The sequence below is a fragment of the Emydura macquarii genome, unplaced genomic scaffold, assembly GCF_026122565.2.
Source record: "Emydura macquarii macquarii isolate MOO-44397 ecotype Brisbane River unplaced genomic scaffold, CSIRO-AGI_Emac_v2 contig_2422, whole genome shotgun sequence".
NCBI classification, from domain to species: Eukaryota; Metazoa; Chordata; order Testudines; family Chelidae; genus Emydura; species Emydura macquarii.
In genome coordinates, this window is record NW_027132559.1 from 3,747,386 (window position 1) to 3,767,030 (window position 19,645).

Consider the following 19,645-nt stretch of genomic DNA (forward strand, 5'->3'; position numbering starts at 1 on the left):
CCAATGTGTATCAAATAGGGACAACTGTAGTTTACACTTCAACACAAAGAGAATATTTATTGCCCCAGCAGTTCCTCACTAAAAATTCCTTAGCTCCCTCTCATCTACTCCTTTCCTAATAGAGAGATTCTAGAAGGGTAGCTTTGCGAAGCTTGGCAGTTTTCTACCCAACACATGCTGCTGTTGGAACACTCATTTTGAAAAGCAGACTGTTTCCAATAATCGTTTCTTTTTAGCAGTGTTTTGCTATTGAACTACTATAGAGGACCATATCTGACAATAGACCATTCACACAGAAGCATTTTGGGGGCCCCCCAAAAAAATACAATACTCTTTTGCACTTGCATAGCAGCTATTAGAGGATGAAATACACTTTTGTTCCTTTTTTTATTTTGAATGCCAACAAGCGAAATTTGGAGTTAGGCAAACCTTGATTCCTGCCCTTCAGGTGGAGTGCATTTTCAAATGCAACATTTAGAAAGTTTAAAATCCACAGCTCTGTAGAATGCAATTTGCTAGAGCTTTGTAGTTGATGGAGAGGAAGAAGCTCAGTTCACTCACTCATTGCTTAGAGTTTCATCTGGACTTCAAATACTGGGGCTATATCATCGCCTTGACAACCCAGTATTCAGAAAATAGTGTCCTCTTGACAATCCATTATCCAATAGGAAGGAATGTACTACTGACAGCAAGATATGTTCACTCTACAGTAGTGTAAGTGTCCAAGGGCCAGGGAAAGCATTCATTCTGTTTTCCCATGCTACAGACATCTAATGCTGCTATAATATTTAAGATCATCCCTTCAAAGTTAGGGACACACAAATATCTACCTAATTTATGCCCACAAATTCCAGATGTATCCAATTTGCATGCCTACCTGATATTTGCACATCTAAATCAGACACACAAACATTCATGCACTCCTAACTTTGAAAATCTGGCCCTTGAAAAATCAAAGCATCATCAAGTTGTTTATCAAGGTCCTCACTGTCTGATTTGTATTTTACTAGATCATGTGGAGAGTATACAACTGCCAGACTTTCAAAAAAAAAAAAAAAAAAATCTTAACACAATTTTTTAAATGAGATTAAGATGTCACCTGACTCACCCAGTGATCTATTGCTTTGTCAGCTAAAAAATAGGGGTTTAGGCATCTCCTGTAGCCTCCAGCCCCATGAACAGTTGCAGTCAGAGATCACTGCCAAGCTGAAGTGTAATTGGATAAAAAAGAGAAACTGAGTGGTCTTTCTAAGCCCTCCTCTTTGATTAATCCCCCTGCCAATGGCTTTCTGCTTTAGGTGGGTGCCTCACGCTGAAAAACCATCTGCTCTCTTGGGCAACGGTTCTTTCCAGAAGGGGGAGGTCTGAAAGAAATCACTCCTTGCTTGTACAGTCAGAAATGGAAGGCAAAGGAAAGTCAATGTGCAGATGCCTATTCCCTATTTCCATGGCAAACAAATGAATCATCAGAAAGAGCAGGAAGGGGCTGGAGTTGGAAGCCCAGAAGTCTGACCCATGATACCAGCCATGTTTTGGATTGTCAATACATGTGCAGGTGCGTACACATGCACACACCCCCTCCCCATTCCATCTACTCCATACTTTTTGAAATTTTCACAAATCCTAGTATGCAGCTCTCTCAGAACAGCACGTGGGTCATCCGCAACATGCCTCATGTCACCAAAGAGACAGCAAATAGGTACAGGAGACACAAGTCTCAAGCCCTGAGCTCTCATCCACCGGGCCATTTTCTAGGTTCTTGCAAAAATGTTGCATATAGACACTGATAAAAATGATGCTGTCTCTGGTGATGTGTGCTCCTATAGCAGGCACATACATGCTCTGCACATTAATCAAACAGCCACAGCTCATAAGCAATTTTTCTAAAATGTGGAGGGGTTGATCCCAGCCTAAAATCTTGTATGGCAAGTTCCCACCTGAAGAATCCAAACTGTCACCCCAAAAACAAATTTACAAATGAGGAGGAGAAAAAGTTTTATAATAAAATTGTTGACAAAAGATTTTTCCTCCCAGGCACAGAGAGTTCAGTGCATTAGCCTTTCATCTTTGGAGAGGAGTTCAAAGGCTGACAGAGTGCACAAGTGAAAACGATTTTGATGGTCTGCATTCTAGTTCTCTCACTGTGACCAGCACAAAGGCAACCTACAATTCAGGATGATTGGCAGTCTCTCTAGGAGAAGCCCATGACTAAAAATAGCAAGGGGTCCTGTAGGTCAGGATTAGAGGACATTGCCAAGCCTGGGTAGAGGAGCCTGCACAGTGCCTGCTTGTAGCATGAATGGCTGAATGCATTATTAATCCCTCATTTTCAAGGAGCATTAATCCCTTCCACAGAATTTAAGAGAAGCTGGCAAGGCTTTTTAGCTACAGCAGTGCAAGGAACAGTGCTACAAATGCAAGGCAAATCAGATTGTTGTGTTTGTTATATTTATGTTACGGTGCTGGTGTAGTGCAACCAATGGGTTAATTGAGTCTACCTGCACTGTACTTTTCAGAATTTATCAAGGACATCCTTTTATGTAGTTAACACGTTTCATAGTATGGATTACATGCATTCATTAAAATAGTTTATGATCCTTATTTTGGGGACAGGAGGAGATAGCATTTCTAAGACCCAGGAAGAAAGAAAGCCCCCAAAGTAATAAGACAGCACTCTAACTTGTCTTTGATCCATCTCCACTTTCAAATATTTACAGCAGGTTTCCCCACCTCTTCATGGATGTTTCAAACACTAACAAGAATATTAGAGAAGCCAAGTGTTAAATCCCTTTGAGGATCCCCATAATCCTTTGCATCTGTAACGTTCAGCATTCCACTACATGTGAGCAGCAATATAGATTTTAAATCAAGCCTATATCACAGATTCATTAATCAGTGATACATTAATTAATTCAGCATGTAACTATCGGCAGCCTGGTGCACTTTATAAGACTAAAAAAAAGTCCTGAATGCACTTTGAGTTATCAATAGACATCAGATCAAAATATTTCCCCATGGTTTCAGTGGGGATGGTTGAAAGGGCAACTGGTATATTTATTAACCATCTCACAGAACTGAATGTCTGAAGCCATAGAAAGAGAATGACTTCACAGCATTTACACCCACACCCTTCTAAATGCTATCATGTGCTTGGTTTGTTATGTAATCTATTTTATTGGATAAGAACTGAAGTGGGGCTCAGCTGCTAAAATAATAGACAGGATGTTCCTCTTACTGGCTCTCTGGAATGAGCTAACACAGTGCTGTTGTCTACACCAAGCGTACTTGTGGGTCATCCCCCCTCCTCATCGCCATCGTACCTTACAAACATCAATGAATTTTAGCCCCATAACACTCCTGTGAGGTAGAGGAGCAGTATTATTGTCATTTTATAGATGTGGACCAGAGGCACAAAGATTAATGCCTGATTTTCAGAGGTAGTCAGCATTCATAACCTCCTTTACGGTCCATGGGAGCTGGTGGCGTTCACCACACTTGAGGGGCGGGAGGGGAGGAAATAATCAGGCCTTAAAGTGACTTGCTCAAGGTCACACAGAAAGTCTATATCGGAACCAGCTACAGACCGACTCATAAGACCCCGACCATTGCCTCACTCACAAAGCCATCCTTCCAGCATATCAATAGTCAATCACACCACACAACTCTCTGCCACATTTTTCTGCAGTCCTTTGAAAAAGGCATGTTTTACTAAGACTCAAGTTGCTTTTTCTGATTATTTTGGGAATACTTAACACTGAGAATTATACTACTTACACGAGTCACTTCACTTGTTTTATGTAAGTTAAGTAACACATCAGCAATGACTGAACTAACCTGCAGTCCTACATTATGTGCCTCAAATAAGGATACAGTCTCCCCACACATTCACTTTGGTCCTGATCTTGCAGCCTGTTCTTTGAAGGTGATCTCTTAAACCTATGGAGCCTCATCAACATCACTGGAGCCCTGCAGAGGTATATGGGGCTCTGCGTAGGCCGACTTACAGAATCAGGACTTAAATATACCAAAGGAAACCAATATGAAAGTAAACATACAAAATAAAATGGGGGTGGCCAGAAAGATCATGTCAAGCGGGCATCCAGCCATTTATTTCAGCTGTGAAATTCCCTTCTTCGGGAGATTTGCCTTAGATGCTATGGGCTCGGTCTTGTCTGCGTATATGAAGTCGTATATCGCTGCACATTTTAAGTCAAAACCACTGTACTTCCACAATAGCTTTTTTTTTTTTATTATTAAAAACAAAATACAGAACTATGCAGAGCTTATCAGTAAGAGCATCAGGACCATAGGGATGTTTCAGTGACCTGGGAGCAATGTTCATAAATCAACACTCAATGTAATAATGGTGGGTTAGCGCCCTGAGTGAGTTTCTTTGGATCTCCATCTCCACCCAAACAGCACAGGAAAGGGTGGGCATTCTCAAGTACAGTCATATCTGTGGAAAAACCTGTTGCCGCTTTGGAAAAGCAGGCATTTATAAGTATGCACCTTCTTTTGGCTGATAGTTTGGGAAAGGTCAGTATTGCAAGGGTTATATACTGCAGGAAATATGCAAGTCTTCGGCTAGTAAGAAGAACAAACCAGTGCTCCAGACCTTGCATTGAGATCGGTTTGCATAGACTCCTGTTTTCAATGGATGTAAGGGTCTATGTTCAGTGCCATTGAACATTGGTAATAGCCAGCAAATTTGAAAAAAATGAAAGGAGGAATAGGATAAATATAATTCCATTGTCTGTTTAAGCGGAAACATCCGGTCATCTTTCTCTCATTATCTATATATTTAATGAGGTCATTTCTACAACAGCAGCAGAAACTGTTGTCCCAGGCTAGGAAGAGGCAGCAACAGATACTGGAATCAGAGAAAAACACCCATTCAAATAGTAACCAAAAAAGCTCCAAATGCAGTTCCATTGAACAGAATGTTCTCAGAGTTTCATCCCCTCTTGAAAGCCCCTTGAGGTAGAATGACCTTTTCAAATTTAGGATTGAGATAATTTCTCTTCCCCTGAGTTCATTGTGGATTTATTCCTACAAGGCTGCTCTGTAGTTCCTTTTTCTGTTATTTAGTATGGATATTAGAATTTACTAAATACTGTTTTTTAGAAGTTGTACTTGTACACTTTTTCATTTAGACCTTAAATTGACCATTTTTGTCATTGTGCATGTAAAACGTCAGCGAGTGTTTTTTGTGACAATCAACTGTAAAGTTTAAACATATCAAGAAAAATGAAAACTTGGGGATCAAAGATTATCTGATTGCATATTATATAAACTGGCCTCAATTTAATAAGGTTTTTGTTGAAGGAGAAACTTTCACAGAGACATGATGTCAATAACAATTCCATCAAACACTGCTTGCAATAAGCAATACAGACATAACCCTGAAGCGAATGTCTACTCAATGCAGAGGCACGAAGCCTATGACAATTGTTTCCTACGATGTTTGAAACTGAATATTTCTTATAACAAATAAGGGGAGGGGACAGAAACTGGGTTAACCCTTATGTCCACATTTCTCTCTCATTTAATTCCAGTGATGCCAGTAGACCAGGGATGCATTTAAGCTTTTGAATTTACCAGGTCTGCTACAAGCATAGCTCAACCAGACTAAGTACAGTAGCAGCAAGTTTCTAGGCTGTGAATACACTTAAGCATGTGAATAATTTTAGTCAGGTGAGTAGTCCCATTGAAATCAGTTTAAGTATTTATAGGTTGTGGTTCAATACTACTATTCCATCTGCTATACAATATGCTTTCAGCATTGGATACCACAGATTTAATGAAATTCAAACCACCATTCATAGTGATGTCATTCAATTTCAGGCCTCAGCATGAAATAAGGAGATTGCAAAAAACTTTGCTAATAGCCAGTACTACCGAGACCATTTAATTGGTGGCTGTTGAGATGAACTGATTATTTATATATTGGATTAAAAGCTCATTTGTGAAATTTAAAGTCAAGCCATAGAGCTACTTAAAAGTATATTTCAACTGCAGAATTATTAATTCTGAACATAAGTAGCTCCCTGTACCACTGATAATTACAGTCACCAATAAATTCTTCATGATTGTCAGACTTATTAGCCACAGAAGACAGAAAACGAAAGCCTGAAAAATGTAAGATGACTGCAAATAGAGGGAAAAAGTGTTTGATGTGAAAGGATCACTTATTTACTCTAGAATTTTGTAAGTCTATTCAACACTGAATGTTACATTTCATTGTAATCTTGTATTTTAAAAATCTGAACAATAATGATGTACAACTAGAGGAACCCATGGAGTACTCTGGACACCTATCCCATAAATTAAGAAGTCACAACAGAAAAGCCAAAGATTTACCCCAAAATATATTTGTCTCAGCCCACAACTTTGAAGGCTGAAAGAGACATATTCTGGGGCAGTCCTTTTTTATTTTTCATTTTTAATTTACAGGATAGGTACCAATAGTTATATTTTTAAAATGTAATAATCACATACAAAATTAAAGTGAAATGTAACATCCGGAATTAAATAGACTTACCCAATATAGTAAAATATAAATAAGTGATCCTTTTGCACCACATTTATTTTATGTTGATTTTCTTCTATCTGCACAACTATTTATGCTGTTTCAGGCTCTCATTTTCATCTGTGCCTAAGAAAAAAAAGCATGCAGATTGCATGCACAGATAATCAAAACATTTGCTTTGACTTGGTATTAAGGCAATGGCACTAAACATGTCAGACACACTGGCAGGTAGTTTAGGTACACAAATTAAGTTCTAGTTTTTAAAAAGTTGTACAGATCCTAGTATTAGGGATTTAAAAATCCATGAAGACGTTTTATTTGGATTAAAATCCTCTCTTTGCAATGTTTGCAACTCAAACACTGAAACTTTCCCCTGCATGACAGCCAGAAAGTGAGGACATAAGTGAAAATGACCCCGGGGTGGGAAGAAGGGAATGAAGAGACTTATACCATGGTTAGTAATTCCATTACGAAGGCCTAGCTTGTGAGAATATTTTCATCGATTAAGACTAATGAAAAACAAAAAGTAAAATATAGAAAATAGTGAAATTTTTAAACCATGTTCAGTTTCAACAATCTAAACTAAGAAATTCTCTTTTTAAATGTGTTTTTAAACCTCACAGCATCCTTTTACAATTGACCTACTTCAGCTCAAATCCAGATAGAGTCATTCTTCAGGTACCTGGTGTCAAACTACCATTGAGAACTGGACAACCCTGCACCCATTAAAATAAAAATGTTTCTCACAGAAGCCTGTTTAAACAAAAGAAAAGTACAAGGAGTAGCTCTGTACCTCAAGTTCAGTTTCTCTTCGATTGATATCATCTGTGGATTGATTTAACTTTTCCAGTTCCCCCTAGAAAAGAGCAAAAAAATAGGCGCATATTGAGACACCAACACGACAGAGAAAAAAAGGTGCTGTTAAGTGTCATCTGGCATCCGCAAAGAAAGCACATAAGGGCTCTGGCTGAAAAGTTAAATGAAAACAGAGGTTTGAGACATTTGGAAGAACTCAGCCAGAGGTTATGGGTCTATTACAGGCATGGATGGGTGAGATTCTGTGGCCTGCAATGTGCCCAAGTCAGACTGATCATGATGGTCCTTTCTGTCCTTACAGTCTGGGAGTTTACCACCTAGTCTCAGCATTCAGCTACTTAGGAAAGAGAAAAAACAAGCTGAGAAACTTCACTTATATTCTAGTTTTAACGAAGTACAGTTCTCGCTTTTGGTCATTCTTATTTAGTATGAATAAATATTACATATAATCTATATCTTAAAAGAATGTGGCTAATGTCAGCTAGTTCCAAGTGAGACAGTTTTTAAAACAAGGCCATTCGCCTTCACAGTGGTAGGGAAGGAGGTATATACACAAAGGCACAAAGACAAGAATCAGAACATAACATTAATACTGTAACAGAAACAGTCACAGGCAAACAACTATAAAAAGGGATTAATCTTGCAATACATTACAAGCTATTACACTCTTTCTGCAAAGGAAGTATCAGTGTATCAGAATCTGGCTCTTAATGTTTAATTGTAGAAAAGGGTTACTACCATGAATTGATCAACTATTGAGTGATTGTCCACCAGATTACATCAATCAATCTGGTCACAACACAAAGATGTTCATTCTACCAATATAGCTTTGTTACCCACAGAAGTCAGATTTTATTTCAGACTTCTAGGACTTTAAAAACAAATTTCTTACTTTTTCTAATAGCTGATTTAATATCCATCTCAAATTATTATTTCATCATCAAGGTAAGGTTTTGTCCCACAAATGTTAAAGCAACATATTTATTTAGCCAGATAATGAAATTGTTTTGGGGGGAGGTCATGTTAACAGCATGCGACAGACTCTTAGTGTTGATTAGATAAATGGAGCCATTTTCGAAATCAAAAATAACCCAAGGACAAAATTTCAGTCAATAAGAATTAGTGCAACTCAGTCTCTGAAAAAAATCAGGCCATTTAAATATTTGCTTAACCATTTGCAGAATCAGACATCTTTAGGCATACACATTTGAAAGTTTGCGACAATTCTTTACACCTCTGGCAAAGAGATACACAAGGCAAAAGTAAAGCAAAAGTAAAGCAAAGACTTCTACATGTGCTTAACTTTACACACAGCCAGTAATCCCACTAAGGGAATCCTCAGTATATAAAATTAAGCCTATGTGTAGATCTTTGAAGGATTAGGACCACACTGATCTTTCCACCAACCAGTTGGTCAGGATATGAATTTGAGGTGGGAGCAGAGAAGGATGGGGGACTTTGTTCAAAAAAAGATTCAGGAGCATTTTACAAACACAAAAGAAATAACACTGTAGTTCAAGCCTGTGTTTTCCTTTTTAATTAAAATCCCACCTTTTATTAATTACTGATTATTAATTTATTAAGAGTTTTATCCCCTCCCTCTAGGTTTACAAGAAGGGTTTGGGTTTTTTTTAGTCACAGCAAAAAATGCAGTCAGACTTTTAGTTTAAAAGAAGGAAAAATGGTCATGGCACAGAACATTTTAATGGGAAATATAATAATATTAAACAATTGTCATTAACAGCCTAAATTATATTAATTCAACTTCACAAATGCCCTTGCTCAGCTGCAGGCAACCATTTCAGGTCTCAGCTTCAAACATGTTTTGTTCAGAGGACCCCCACTTCCAAGCCCCACCTCACTTAACAGCAGGGCGATAGATTATTACGCTCTGCTGTTGTAACTATTTGTACAGTGTTTTGAAAAACGCCCTTACGGATGGGTAAGAAAGAACATCACGGTGCATTGTCTTTTCTGGGTGCAGACACACGCACATTGCAGAAACCGCTCTTCAGGTATTTTTGCAGCATATGCATAATATCTCAGGAGATTTCCCCCGGGGTTTGCAAAGCGGGTCGGTTGCTTTGCGTGTTGAAAAGCCTAATCCAGGGCGGGGGTGGAAATCGGGGGGCGGGGGTGGCTCTGGCTGGCTTGGTTCCCGTGTACACGCTGGGCCGCCTTAGTCCAAAGGCTCTTTTAAAGCCCCTCTCGCCCGAAGGGACCAGGCAGGCACCGGGGCTCCTGCCCCTCCACCCATCTGCAGAAAGACCCCAGCAGAAACCTAATGAGCTCAGCAGGCAAATGCACGGGGCGTGGGGCGGAGTAGCAAGCAAGGGGCAGCACGGAGATTTACGGGAGACCCGCGCAGGGCTGGGGGGAGCAAAGGCAGCGCCCTCCCCCCAAAAGGCAGCCCGCCCTTCCTCTCCCCTCCCCGCGCTCGCCGCTCTGTGCAGGGGCCGAACCCCGGCATTGTCCGCCCACAGCCAGCGGGTTTCGGGCTGAGCCAGCCGGCGGGGCCGGGACCAGCTCCCCGGGAGCCGCCGCCGCCGCTCCGCAGCATCCCCGGGGCTCGCGCGCCTGCCTCACCTGGATGCGGGGGTCCACCTCCTCTTCCTCCTCCTCTGCCGGGAAATCCCCCTCCTCCGGCCGGCTCCTCCGGCCCGCCGGCTCCATGGGACCTGCCTCTGCCTGCAGCCGGCCGCAGGAGCCGCTTCCCGCGGCTCCCCCGCGCTCCCTGCCTGCCGCTGGCTCCCCCGTCACCCGAGCGCAGCCCTCGGCCCGGCCCAGCCCGGCCCGGCGCCGCCAGCAGCAGCAGCAGCAACCTTCCCCGCCCCACGGTGACAAGCCCAGCCCAGCCACTCCCCCCGCCAAACCCCGGCCCCGCGTGCTCCTGACAGCAGCCAGCTGCCGCCTGCCTTGCTCTAGCTTCCCCTTTGTGCTGCTGCTGCGAATGGAGCAGCCTCCCAAGGCGGGGCGGCGGAGAGAAGGCGGCAGCGAGCGGCCGGCGGGACTCTTTGCAAAGCCCCCCTGCTGCTGCTGCTGGCTCCAAACCCGCAAGCAAGCTGTCCCGGCGGCGGCGGCCGGCATTGCTGCACAGCAGCGAGAGGAGAGTCAGTCCTTGCCAGGGCACAGCTAGGGAGTGATTGGGGGTGATCAGCCTCAGCACGAGACCTGTCCCCCCCAAAAAGCAGTGGCTCATTCTCCTCCCCCAGCCTAAAGAGCAGCTGACGCCTTGTGGGAAACTCTGAGACTCATTAGAAGGCGGCCTGGGGCCTGCGTGTCCTGGTTTTTTTTTTTTATCATCTATATTTGGGACACCCGTGTGAAAGCAGCATCGTGATTGTTTCGCAGGGCCTCGGGTGCCACTGAACCTGCCTTGTGACATCAGCACCAACGCCACACAACCGGGAAGCTGCCGCAAACGATGCTTAAGTGGCTTCAGGTGCAGAGGGAGCCAGCTCGCTTATCAGAGGGCCTTTTTCCAGCAGCTGTAGGTGAAGTTCCCCTGGTCGAAATGGTTTTGCAAAGCATTTTAGGAAACCATGAAGATTCAAGCAAAACCAGGTTTCTGGCGTGCGACAGCTGAGCCAGCAAATATTGTATCTGATGCATGCAGCAAACAAACTTCCGCCCCCAAACCAGGTGCTTGTCCTCATTGTGTCAGTAAAAAGGAACGTTGCGCTAGAGTGCTTGGTGAAAAGAAGGAATACTTGCTAATGAAGCAGAAGCAAAAGCAAAGCATGCACAGTGGAGAGCTCGGTTTGGTGTTTGGTTAGCCCCTCCCTGACTCCGTTAGTCCTGGGTTTATTGCAGGGTTAGCACCTAGTGAGAAGACAGTGGAGTAACTCCTCTCATTAGAACATGAACAGCAGGAGTGGGCTATAGTAGGCATTCAGGCTCTTGGCTAAGAAAGCCTTCAGCTTCTGAGGGTAGAAGAAATAAAATCAAAGCTCCTATCTCCATTTTTCCTTCTATCCATACCAAGGAGATTACAAACCAGAGATTCTAGGTCTCTGCTCATTTAAAGGTGACAAGGTAAAGGAAAAAGGTTTGTTATGCCTTTTTCCACTTCTTTATGATAGATTTTAAAAAACAGTCCTTTAGATGAGCAGGGAGCTTCTCCTTGGGGATCCCCTCATCTTCACTAGAAGAATCAAGTCTTGATTTAACCCCTTTTTTAATTCCTAATTTAAAACCATCTGCAGTCACTCCATCAGTGAGAGACCTTTTTAAAAATTTCCCTTTATCTTTAGTTATTCTTTGACCCAGACATCCTACCTACACTATTCCTTCAGGCCTTAGAATTTAGGCCAGGTCTACAGTACAGATCTATATCGGTATAACTATGTCGCTCAGCATGTAAAAAATCCACACCAGTGAGTGGCATAATTGTACCAGTCTAACCCCACAGGTAGACAGCACCATGTTGACAAGCGAACTTCTCCAAGCAACATAGCTACGCCCCTCTCGGGGAGGTGTATTAACTACGCTGATGGGAGACACTCTCCTGTTGGAGTAGTAGCATCTTTATAAAAGCCCTGCACCAGTGCAGCCGCCTCACTGTAGCGTTGTATGTGAAGACAAGCTCTTATTTTCAAGGCCTTCCTTCTACTTGCTAGTCATGGCCTTTTTTAAAGACATGTATATTTCCTTAACCAAGCTTAAAGTGACTAATTCTTTAACTTCCTATTTATCCTACAGCCTGCAAGAGTTTTTTTTACAAAATTGGTGGCCTTTGTGAAAGTCACTTTCTTTGTGAGAGATTCATCACCTCTCCTACAGGCTGAGAAAGCTCCCACTCCCATTCTCTGCTCTTTCAGCAAAACAAGGCAAGTTAAAAAATAATATTCCTGAGATTTATAAGGTGAAAAAGTAGACATTACAAATAATGTGCAAACCTTTATACAACATAAAGCAGCACACAAAAAAGGGGGGTGGTCAAGATAAACATTAATTTTTATTTTAAAATATTATACACCTTTGAAGTGACACCAACAGCCTAAAACAATGAGGAGCACAGCAGGTACTGCATAAAAGCAGGAAAAAAAAAACACAGCTACAAATCATAGTTGGACTGTTTGAAGCTTCCACCATAGCTTTGCACCACACAAGACTGTCAGTATTTTTTTTTTTAAACTATTCCATTCAGGAAACACAGATGATAGTTATGGCCTGATGCTGAGAAGAGCTGAGCACACACAACCCCTACTGACACAAATTAAGGAATTCTACAGAGAAAAACCCCACAGATTTCAAGACATCTGTGTCAGATATCCTCCATGACAGTCATCAAGCCCTCTCACTCCCATGGCCACCTGGCTCCCTGTGAAGCCATGCTGGCCCATGTCTCTACCTACATATCACACACTCCCAAAGGAGTTTCAAAGCCCAAAGCAGAAACAGAAAGTTAATGCTGACCAAGTCCAGAATTCCCACTACTATTTTCCCAGGGGTTTTCTGGAAACTGATGCTGTGTAACATGGATCTTCCTCAGCTTTGCCACTGCCACCCACAACTCACATAGCTCAAGCCACTTAGATTTGATATGTAGGGGTGGGCTTCTACAGGATTAAGGATGGGGCTTCATTCTCCTCTCAAGGACAGATTTTAGGCCATTTGAGTGAGGTCTTTGCTCCGGTCATCCCCACCAAAGCTACCAGATCACAGAGCAATACCTACAGTACAGAATCCTAAACAGTATAGAAAAAAAATACAATGGGAAAGGTAAGTTGCCCCTTCATTGCTAAATTATGCTTGTTATTGATTTACATATTTATGTGGTGCCACCACCATCCTGCCTGAGTGCAGGATGGTGATGGTGGCACATAAAAAAACCCAATAAAATCTAAGTATTTATCACAATTATTTTGTAGAATTATCATTTAAAGAGAACCATTTGTGTGCTCATCTCTGTATAACAGATAGATGGGGCTTACAAATCAAAAAGCAGACAGACAAAATAATTCAGACATATCAGTTAAATACTACATACAGCTGTTGTACGTACAGTACCTACATACATCTATTGACTGGATAATTTCAAAACATACATTTCTGGTAGATTATCATAGAAAAGGTTAAACATAAGAAGGGTTTTACAAAGGGACTCGAAGGAGGAGCATGAGGGTATGTAATGCACATGCATATTAATAAAAGAAAGAAGAATATCATTTCTGTGTGGTCAGTATTTTTGATTCAGTCCAGAAATCATTTTGACTGGGACTGCTACCACATGTATAAAAGGCAACAAAACCCCATGAATAACTTTGGGATGTTCATGGTACAATAGGTAGACAGACTTCCTGTTCTGCTTAACTCAGAATGGCACAAGAGGTAAATTCCAGATGACTGCAGCAGCGTATTATCTTCATCATGTCATGACTAATGTTGTCAGAGTGATCTTCCACAATACGCTAATGGTCAGAACCCAAAGAAAAGAGTAAAGCTTGCTGACATGTTGCTAGATGCATCACCCACAGGTCCCATATGCACAGTGAGGCAGCTGAGAGACTGCCTGAGGTTAGACAAGATACAGTGTTTGTTTTCTGTTAAATTGGTGTTACTAAAACAGTGGTCCTCAGAATGAAATATTGTGAGAACTGGGTATTGGATAAATTTGGACAATGGGAAGTCATGATGTCTCTTATTAACAGGACTCCAGAATGAGCAATGTGGAGAATCAATACTTACACACCATGACAGACTGTTACTTGATATGGGCAACAAAGGGGATTGTAAAATTCATCTAGGAAACTTCTGCTGTTAGGATAACCACCTGCATGCCTCTCTCCAGTGACATCTAAGGGTACAAAAGAACTCAACATTTGCTATGGCCCACTCACTTAGTAGGCCCTGCCTACCAAGAAGAAGGGAAAGCAAGCATCATACTGCATCTCCCTCCCCATCCTCTGCCATGGTCAGAAATCCTCGGAGCCAGAAAGGAACTGCAGCCACACAGGCTAAGGGCTATAGAGTTTTAATGTATCAATGCCCTACCCATCGAAAGCTACAGAACAATGCATGTGCAGGAACCAGAGAGTCGCCAGTGGTTATCTGAGTTATTTTGGGAGTTAACTAAACCACACTACACAGCCTAGTTGTGTTGCTCTACCACCATCACTATTGGAGTACAATCTTTGTTCCTGGCTAGAGATCCTGGAATAAAGAAACTATTCAACTGCACAGGGGAGTTGCTCTGGCCTAGTTAGAACATGAGAGGATGACTTTCATGGGAAGTAACCAGACCCCATTATTGGCTCTCCCATAACTCCTCAGCATGCCTGAAGTGCATACAGACTTTTGTACTTTCAGGGAGGAGATTGGAGAGGATTTTTTAACATACTTAAAGAATGTGTATGTATGTGATTTGATAGGTCTTTTGTGCAGGCACTGGGGAAGTGCGAGTTGCTTTCTAAATAAAGTCAGCCTTCTTGGAAGAAGCTTGCATCAGTGATCCGCCTAAAAAATAGGCCCACACGAAAGAATGCGGAGCCCTGTGGACAGTGGAAATTTCCCTCCCCGCTACACACCTACCATAAACTAGCCAGAGCACGTGATATACAAGACAATCACGCCTAGGCAAAAAGTCAGTGTGCTACCCCGCCTCTTACCCCCTAGAAAAGAGGTTCTCAACTGGGGGGAGGAAGCAATATGTCAGACTTTCAGGGAGGGAAGTTATGAGGCTTCTTATGGTTCTTTGGTTATGATAGAAGCGGGAGAGGCAAGCACCAGATTGCAGTCATTTACTCAGGTTTAGCCTGGCCACCCCTCCATCATGATAAGAGGGGGAGGGGCATAGCCAGGCCAATTTTGAATGAGTGACATTGCAATGTCTGCATGGAGTCACAGCACCAATCATTCTTTTTGGGTTTTTTTTCTCCACATTCATCAGTGCAGAGTGGTTAATCCAAGCCTGCCTAAAACATCTCAGTGAAACACAGTAATGACTTGTGCTTAATTTCTGGTTTTTTACATTCAAATTGAGTGATTGTTGTTGTGTTTTAGAGAGAGAGAGAGAGAGAGAGAGAGAGTGCACAATGGTGGATTTTGCAGGTGGTAAGTTACATATTAAAAAGAAATTGATGCTCACACCAATATCTTTGTTCATGCTTCTTCTGAGAGCTCAATTCAGCAGCCAAAGTACTTGTGAAATGAAATCAGCATCCAAAACAAAGATGCATCACAACCCTTGAATGTTCATAGACACTAGTATTATATGGGCAGTTTCTGGACTGATTAATTAATATTTGATTACTAACGACCCATTTACAGTTCATGAAAAACTTTGGAAAAAATGATTGAGACAATTTTACTTATAGAATTCTATATTTCTCTTCCTGAAGAACAATAATATCCTTGTTTTGAAAAATTCTATGGCTTCTGCTGATTATTCACATCAGCCCAAAGCATTTTCAAACAATATATATTAAAAGTTTTATAATATTCAAATAGTATTACAATTTAGTTTTAAAATAATTCTTCTCATTGAACCAAATACTGGAAAGACAAACAGTAGAATTTCTAAGAAAAATAGACATTTGAGAAAGTAGAATTTGGCCCCATAAGTACTAAAATACACAAATATGTGAGGATAAAATCCTCTAGGTAAACCTATGCAGCCAGTCATCCCCAAGGGGTAACAATTGACTAGTGTGCAGTTACACCAGATATGAGTTTGGCCTGTGGAATTGTCCTTGTAAAACAAACATGATCTCTTTCTTTTAAAATGCAGTGGAGTTGTTGCTCTATTAACTAACTTTCAAAACACTTATACTTTTGGAATCCAAGAAGGCATATTATATGATATATACAAGTATATTTTTAAACACAAAGCAGGATCTTGCCCATAATCATAAGCATGAAGATGATGGAGTGTTGGAAGTTCCTTGGATACTTATATGACATTAAACACATTTTTTTTAATAATACTACAAATTCCTACTCTACTCCTAGTTTAGGTATGTTCACAATAATTATACTGGGTGAGCTACACTTCATGAAGCTTTGAGACCTCTAAATTACTCTTATTTATAAAATAATCTATAAAATGTCACCTCCATATGAATATACATATAAGTAGATCCCCCAAAACGTATACACATTAATTGATGGGAATGAGCATTTGTTTGAGAGACAGATCATACCAGGATTTCCCCACCTCCATTGCATTTTAATTAGAGGGAAAGTTGAGAGAGATAAGAAAATAAACATTCCCCCACAACGGCCCTTTCACTTCTCTTTAACAAGCAACATTTAAGAGTGATTAAAAATATACACCACCTGGGGCTTTACAGAACTACAATAAAAATAGGCTGATTTAAAGAGATACCATGCTATTTCCTAGCACTAAAGTTAAAGAGGTTTATTATTCTTCATTTAAAAAGAAAACAATTAGCATTACTAGCCAAATCGCTTACTGAGTTCACTTCAGCATCTTACATTTTTATGCCTCTTTTAGACTGAACCAGAAATCACATAAATATTGGATCATTGAAAAATGTTCCCTTCAAAGAGTGAGATAAACAACCTGTAAAAAAAGAAGATTGTTACTTTTTTCCTGCAATTTCTAATTAGATCGAGTCATTATCTAATAGCCCATAAACACATTTCCAGGCAGGTTATACTCAGAGAGAAATAACACAACTTCTTGGGTGTTCAGAAACAAACTCTGATCTAGCTTTCCAACCTACCAGGCATAACAAATGTTGCAATCCTCCCAGAACATCTACCTGGGCAAATCCTATTGCTTAAATATGAAGCCCTTGATGACAATAATTTGAGCAAACTCATGAAACTATCTATCGCGTTATTCTGAAACCTGTTATTTCTAGTATATGGGGATTCACACTATGGAATTAAGAGTTTTATGGACTTCCCCTGGTTCCTGTTTGTTGGTTTTCACAGGACTTCCCTTCTTCACTCTCAAGTCCCTTTGTGTGGGCCTTTAGTTTTGGGCATATCTAGGCCCATCTGTCCCAGTAACCACAATAAGAATTCTCAAGTCCCCTCCTTAGGCATGGAGGACTGCATGGAACTTCCCTTTGGAGCCCATTAACACAGGAATCCTAGTTCTGTCAAAGGGATCACTAACTATAAGCACTGTCTCTCTGTCCCTCCCCCAAAGAACAGCATACACTACCTCTGTTGATCTAGGAAATGAGACACAGGCTAAGAGAATTTTCATTCAGATTTCCTGTTTAAACAGCCTTGTAGCCACAGGGAAATCAGGCCATTCTCCTCCCTGTTATTAATTATATGAGAAGGAGAAAAACAACATAAAAAACGTTGTGCATTATAAATGTATCCAGAATCCTGAGACTATTTCTTAAGCACCCAGTTGTGCTGCTTGTCAAATCAATAGCAAATCTCACACCAATTTCAAAAGAAGCAAGATCAAACCCAAAGATATTAATATGTGCCCAGCCCCCATGATGTCTGCAGTGTTGCCATGTGAGCATCTGAGACCTAACAGCCATTCTTTCCTTCCCAGTCTGAGAATTCAATAATGCTTCATTGCAGTTCAATATCAAAAAACCTCCCTTTCTTCTCCTTTCATGTGCCATCTGACCCAAACTACTTTTGACACTTAATAGAACATAATATTGAGACAGGAAAATGGGGGAGCATTGTACAAATTTAATTACAAACAAATTCCAGATGGCAAAGCATAGGCGGGCCTGATTTTCAAGATGTACTGAGCACCCACAAATCTAGCTGACTTCAGTGGAAGCTGTGAATGCCAAGCAATCCTAAAAATAAGGCCCTACATGTCTGTTTATTGCAAACCTTAACATTACTTCGATTCGGGGAGAGGACAGTTATTCCAATTTACCAGAAAGGAGTTCTTTACATCAGCAAACATTAACACATGCAGACAACCTTAAACATTCAGATGCCTCAAATTTGCAAATCCTTAAGGACTTTGTGAAACTCCATTCACGGCAGTTACATTGACATTCATAGGACTAGTCAGGTGGGTAAAGCTAGACATGGGCTTTAGTATTGGCAAGATTAGAGCCAAAGTGTCTAGTTCATACAAGGACCCCCTTATGAACTGGTGAGTTCCCCACACAGTACCCTCTTGAGGCTGCAGTTATTTGACATTTATGTTTAAAAATGTTTAAAAGTCAAGAGTCATGCTTTGCTCCTTCTGTAGGCTGTACACTCAGAGAGAGAGAATAGCACATGAAGTTGCTGTCTGATGTGTAGGCAGCATCAAGGGGCACCAGAGAAATTCCTCTGCCAGCTGAAATTTGGTGGGGGGAGAGGTAATGAAGACCAGAAGGGAGGAACCAGAGCTGAGGGTCATGAGTGGTTACTGACAGCCCCTAATCTCTGCACTCAGAGCTGCTTTGTCCTTTACCTTCCAGTTATTTGTTAATCTACCTCTCATGCCCTATTTTCCCCCTTCTTCCACCACCATTGCTGCATCCCTCTGGTCCCTGTTGCTTTCTTCCCCCTTCTAATCCACTCTTCCCCTCCCACCCAGATCCCCACTTCCCCCTAAAAATTCTTCCACTGAGGCTCCTTATTTCAGTTTATCTTTAGCCTGGAGTCTGTTTCCCCACACAGTAAATTAAACAGCTACCTGTGATATGTGTAGGCAGCAGTTAGGAGCACCAGGCTATCTAGGTCCCTGATTCTTCTCTGAATCAGGCTTTTCTGATTTTCACCAAAAATCAATAGAATTCTGCCAATTGATGCCTAGAACATTCTGACATCTTTTAAGTGATTGGATGCAGTGTTCCAAACCTATCCCTTGACATAGACAAGCAGAAATACTATGAAGTTCTGTAAGGCCTTGCTTTGCCAGACCAATCAAGTGCTTGAAATTTAAAGGCTTAAATATTATTTGACAAACAGATTGCACTTCCTACACAGTGGCCTCTCTTCCAGACAGGAAATTCACCAATCACTTAGTTTAAGATGATAATTTGTACTTCTTGTAAGAGGATTCCATCTCCAGCTCTGGAAACCCTGACTAGTAAGCCCTTTTAGTAATCAAACAGCATACATACTTGGTGAAGGTACCCTGATAGAATGGGGTGTTTTTGTTTTTCATTAGTTCTTGCCTTATGATCACCCTCCTACTAGATTAAAAAGGGCCCCCTTCTGCCCCTTGGCTCAGCCTTTTATACTGCTTGTTTTCTTCTCCTAGTTAGCCTACAGGTGAGTTAATTACCTCATTAGCTCATCAGACTCCCTGCAGGTGTAAGAGATCCCCCAGTAAGATTCCAAATCCAATCAGGCTGCTCTACCTGCCTCCTACTCTCATGGGCACCCGGTTTGTATAATTTTTGG

At 41.3% G+C, this 19,645-nt stretch overlaps 1 protein-coding gene and 1 long non-coding RNA gene across 3 annotated transcripts in view; both read right to left on the bottom strand.

Moving 5' to 3' along the window:
- The window catches only part of SH3BP5 (SH3 domain binding protein 5), a 57,585-nt gene extending 46,969 nt beyond the window's left edge, over positions 1-10,616 (bottom strand). Inside the window, exons 1-2 of one of the 2 annotated variants that reach the window (XM_067561803.1) lie at positions 9,932-10,616; positions 7,323-7,385 (exon numbers count right to left, since the gene is read on the bottom strand). In XM_067561803.1, coding sequence (XP_067417904.1) covers positions 7,323-7,385; positions 9,932-10,432 — 564 coding nt within the window. In that variant the 5' untranslated portion in view covers positions 10,433-10,616. The remainder of the gene's footprint in view (positions 1-7,322; positions 7,386-9,931) is intronic. The other variant, XM_067561804.1, reaches the window with a different exon arrangement.
- A 6,081-nt stretch (positions 10,617-16,697) lies between these two features.
- On the bottom strand, positions 16,698-19,438 carry LOC137162216 (uncharacterized). The gene is made up of 3 exons (XR_010922324.1): positions 19,363-19,438; positions 17,484-17,585; positions 16,698-16,871 (listed from the first exon to the last, which is right to left on the bottom strand). It is a non-coding gene; the product is annotated as an uncharacterized lncRNA (long non-coding RNA).
- Positions 19,439-19,645: the final 207 nt, after the last annotated feature.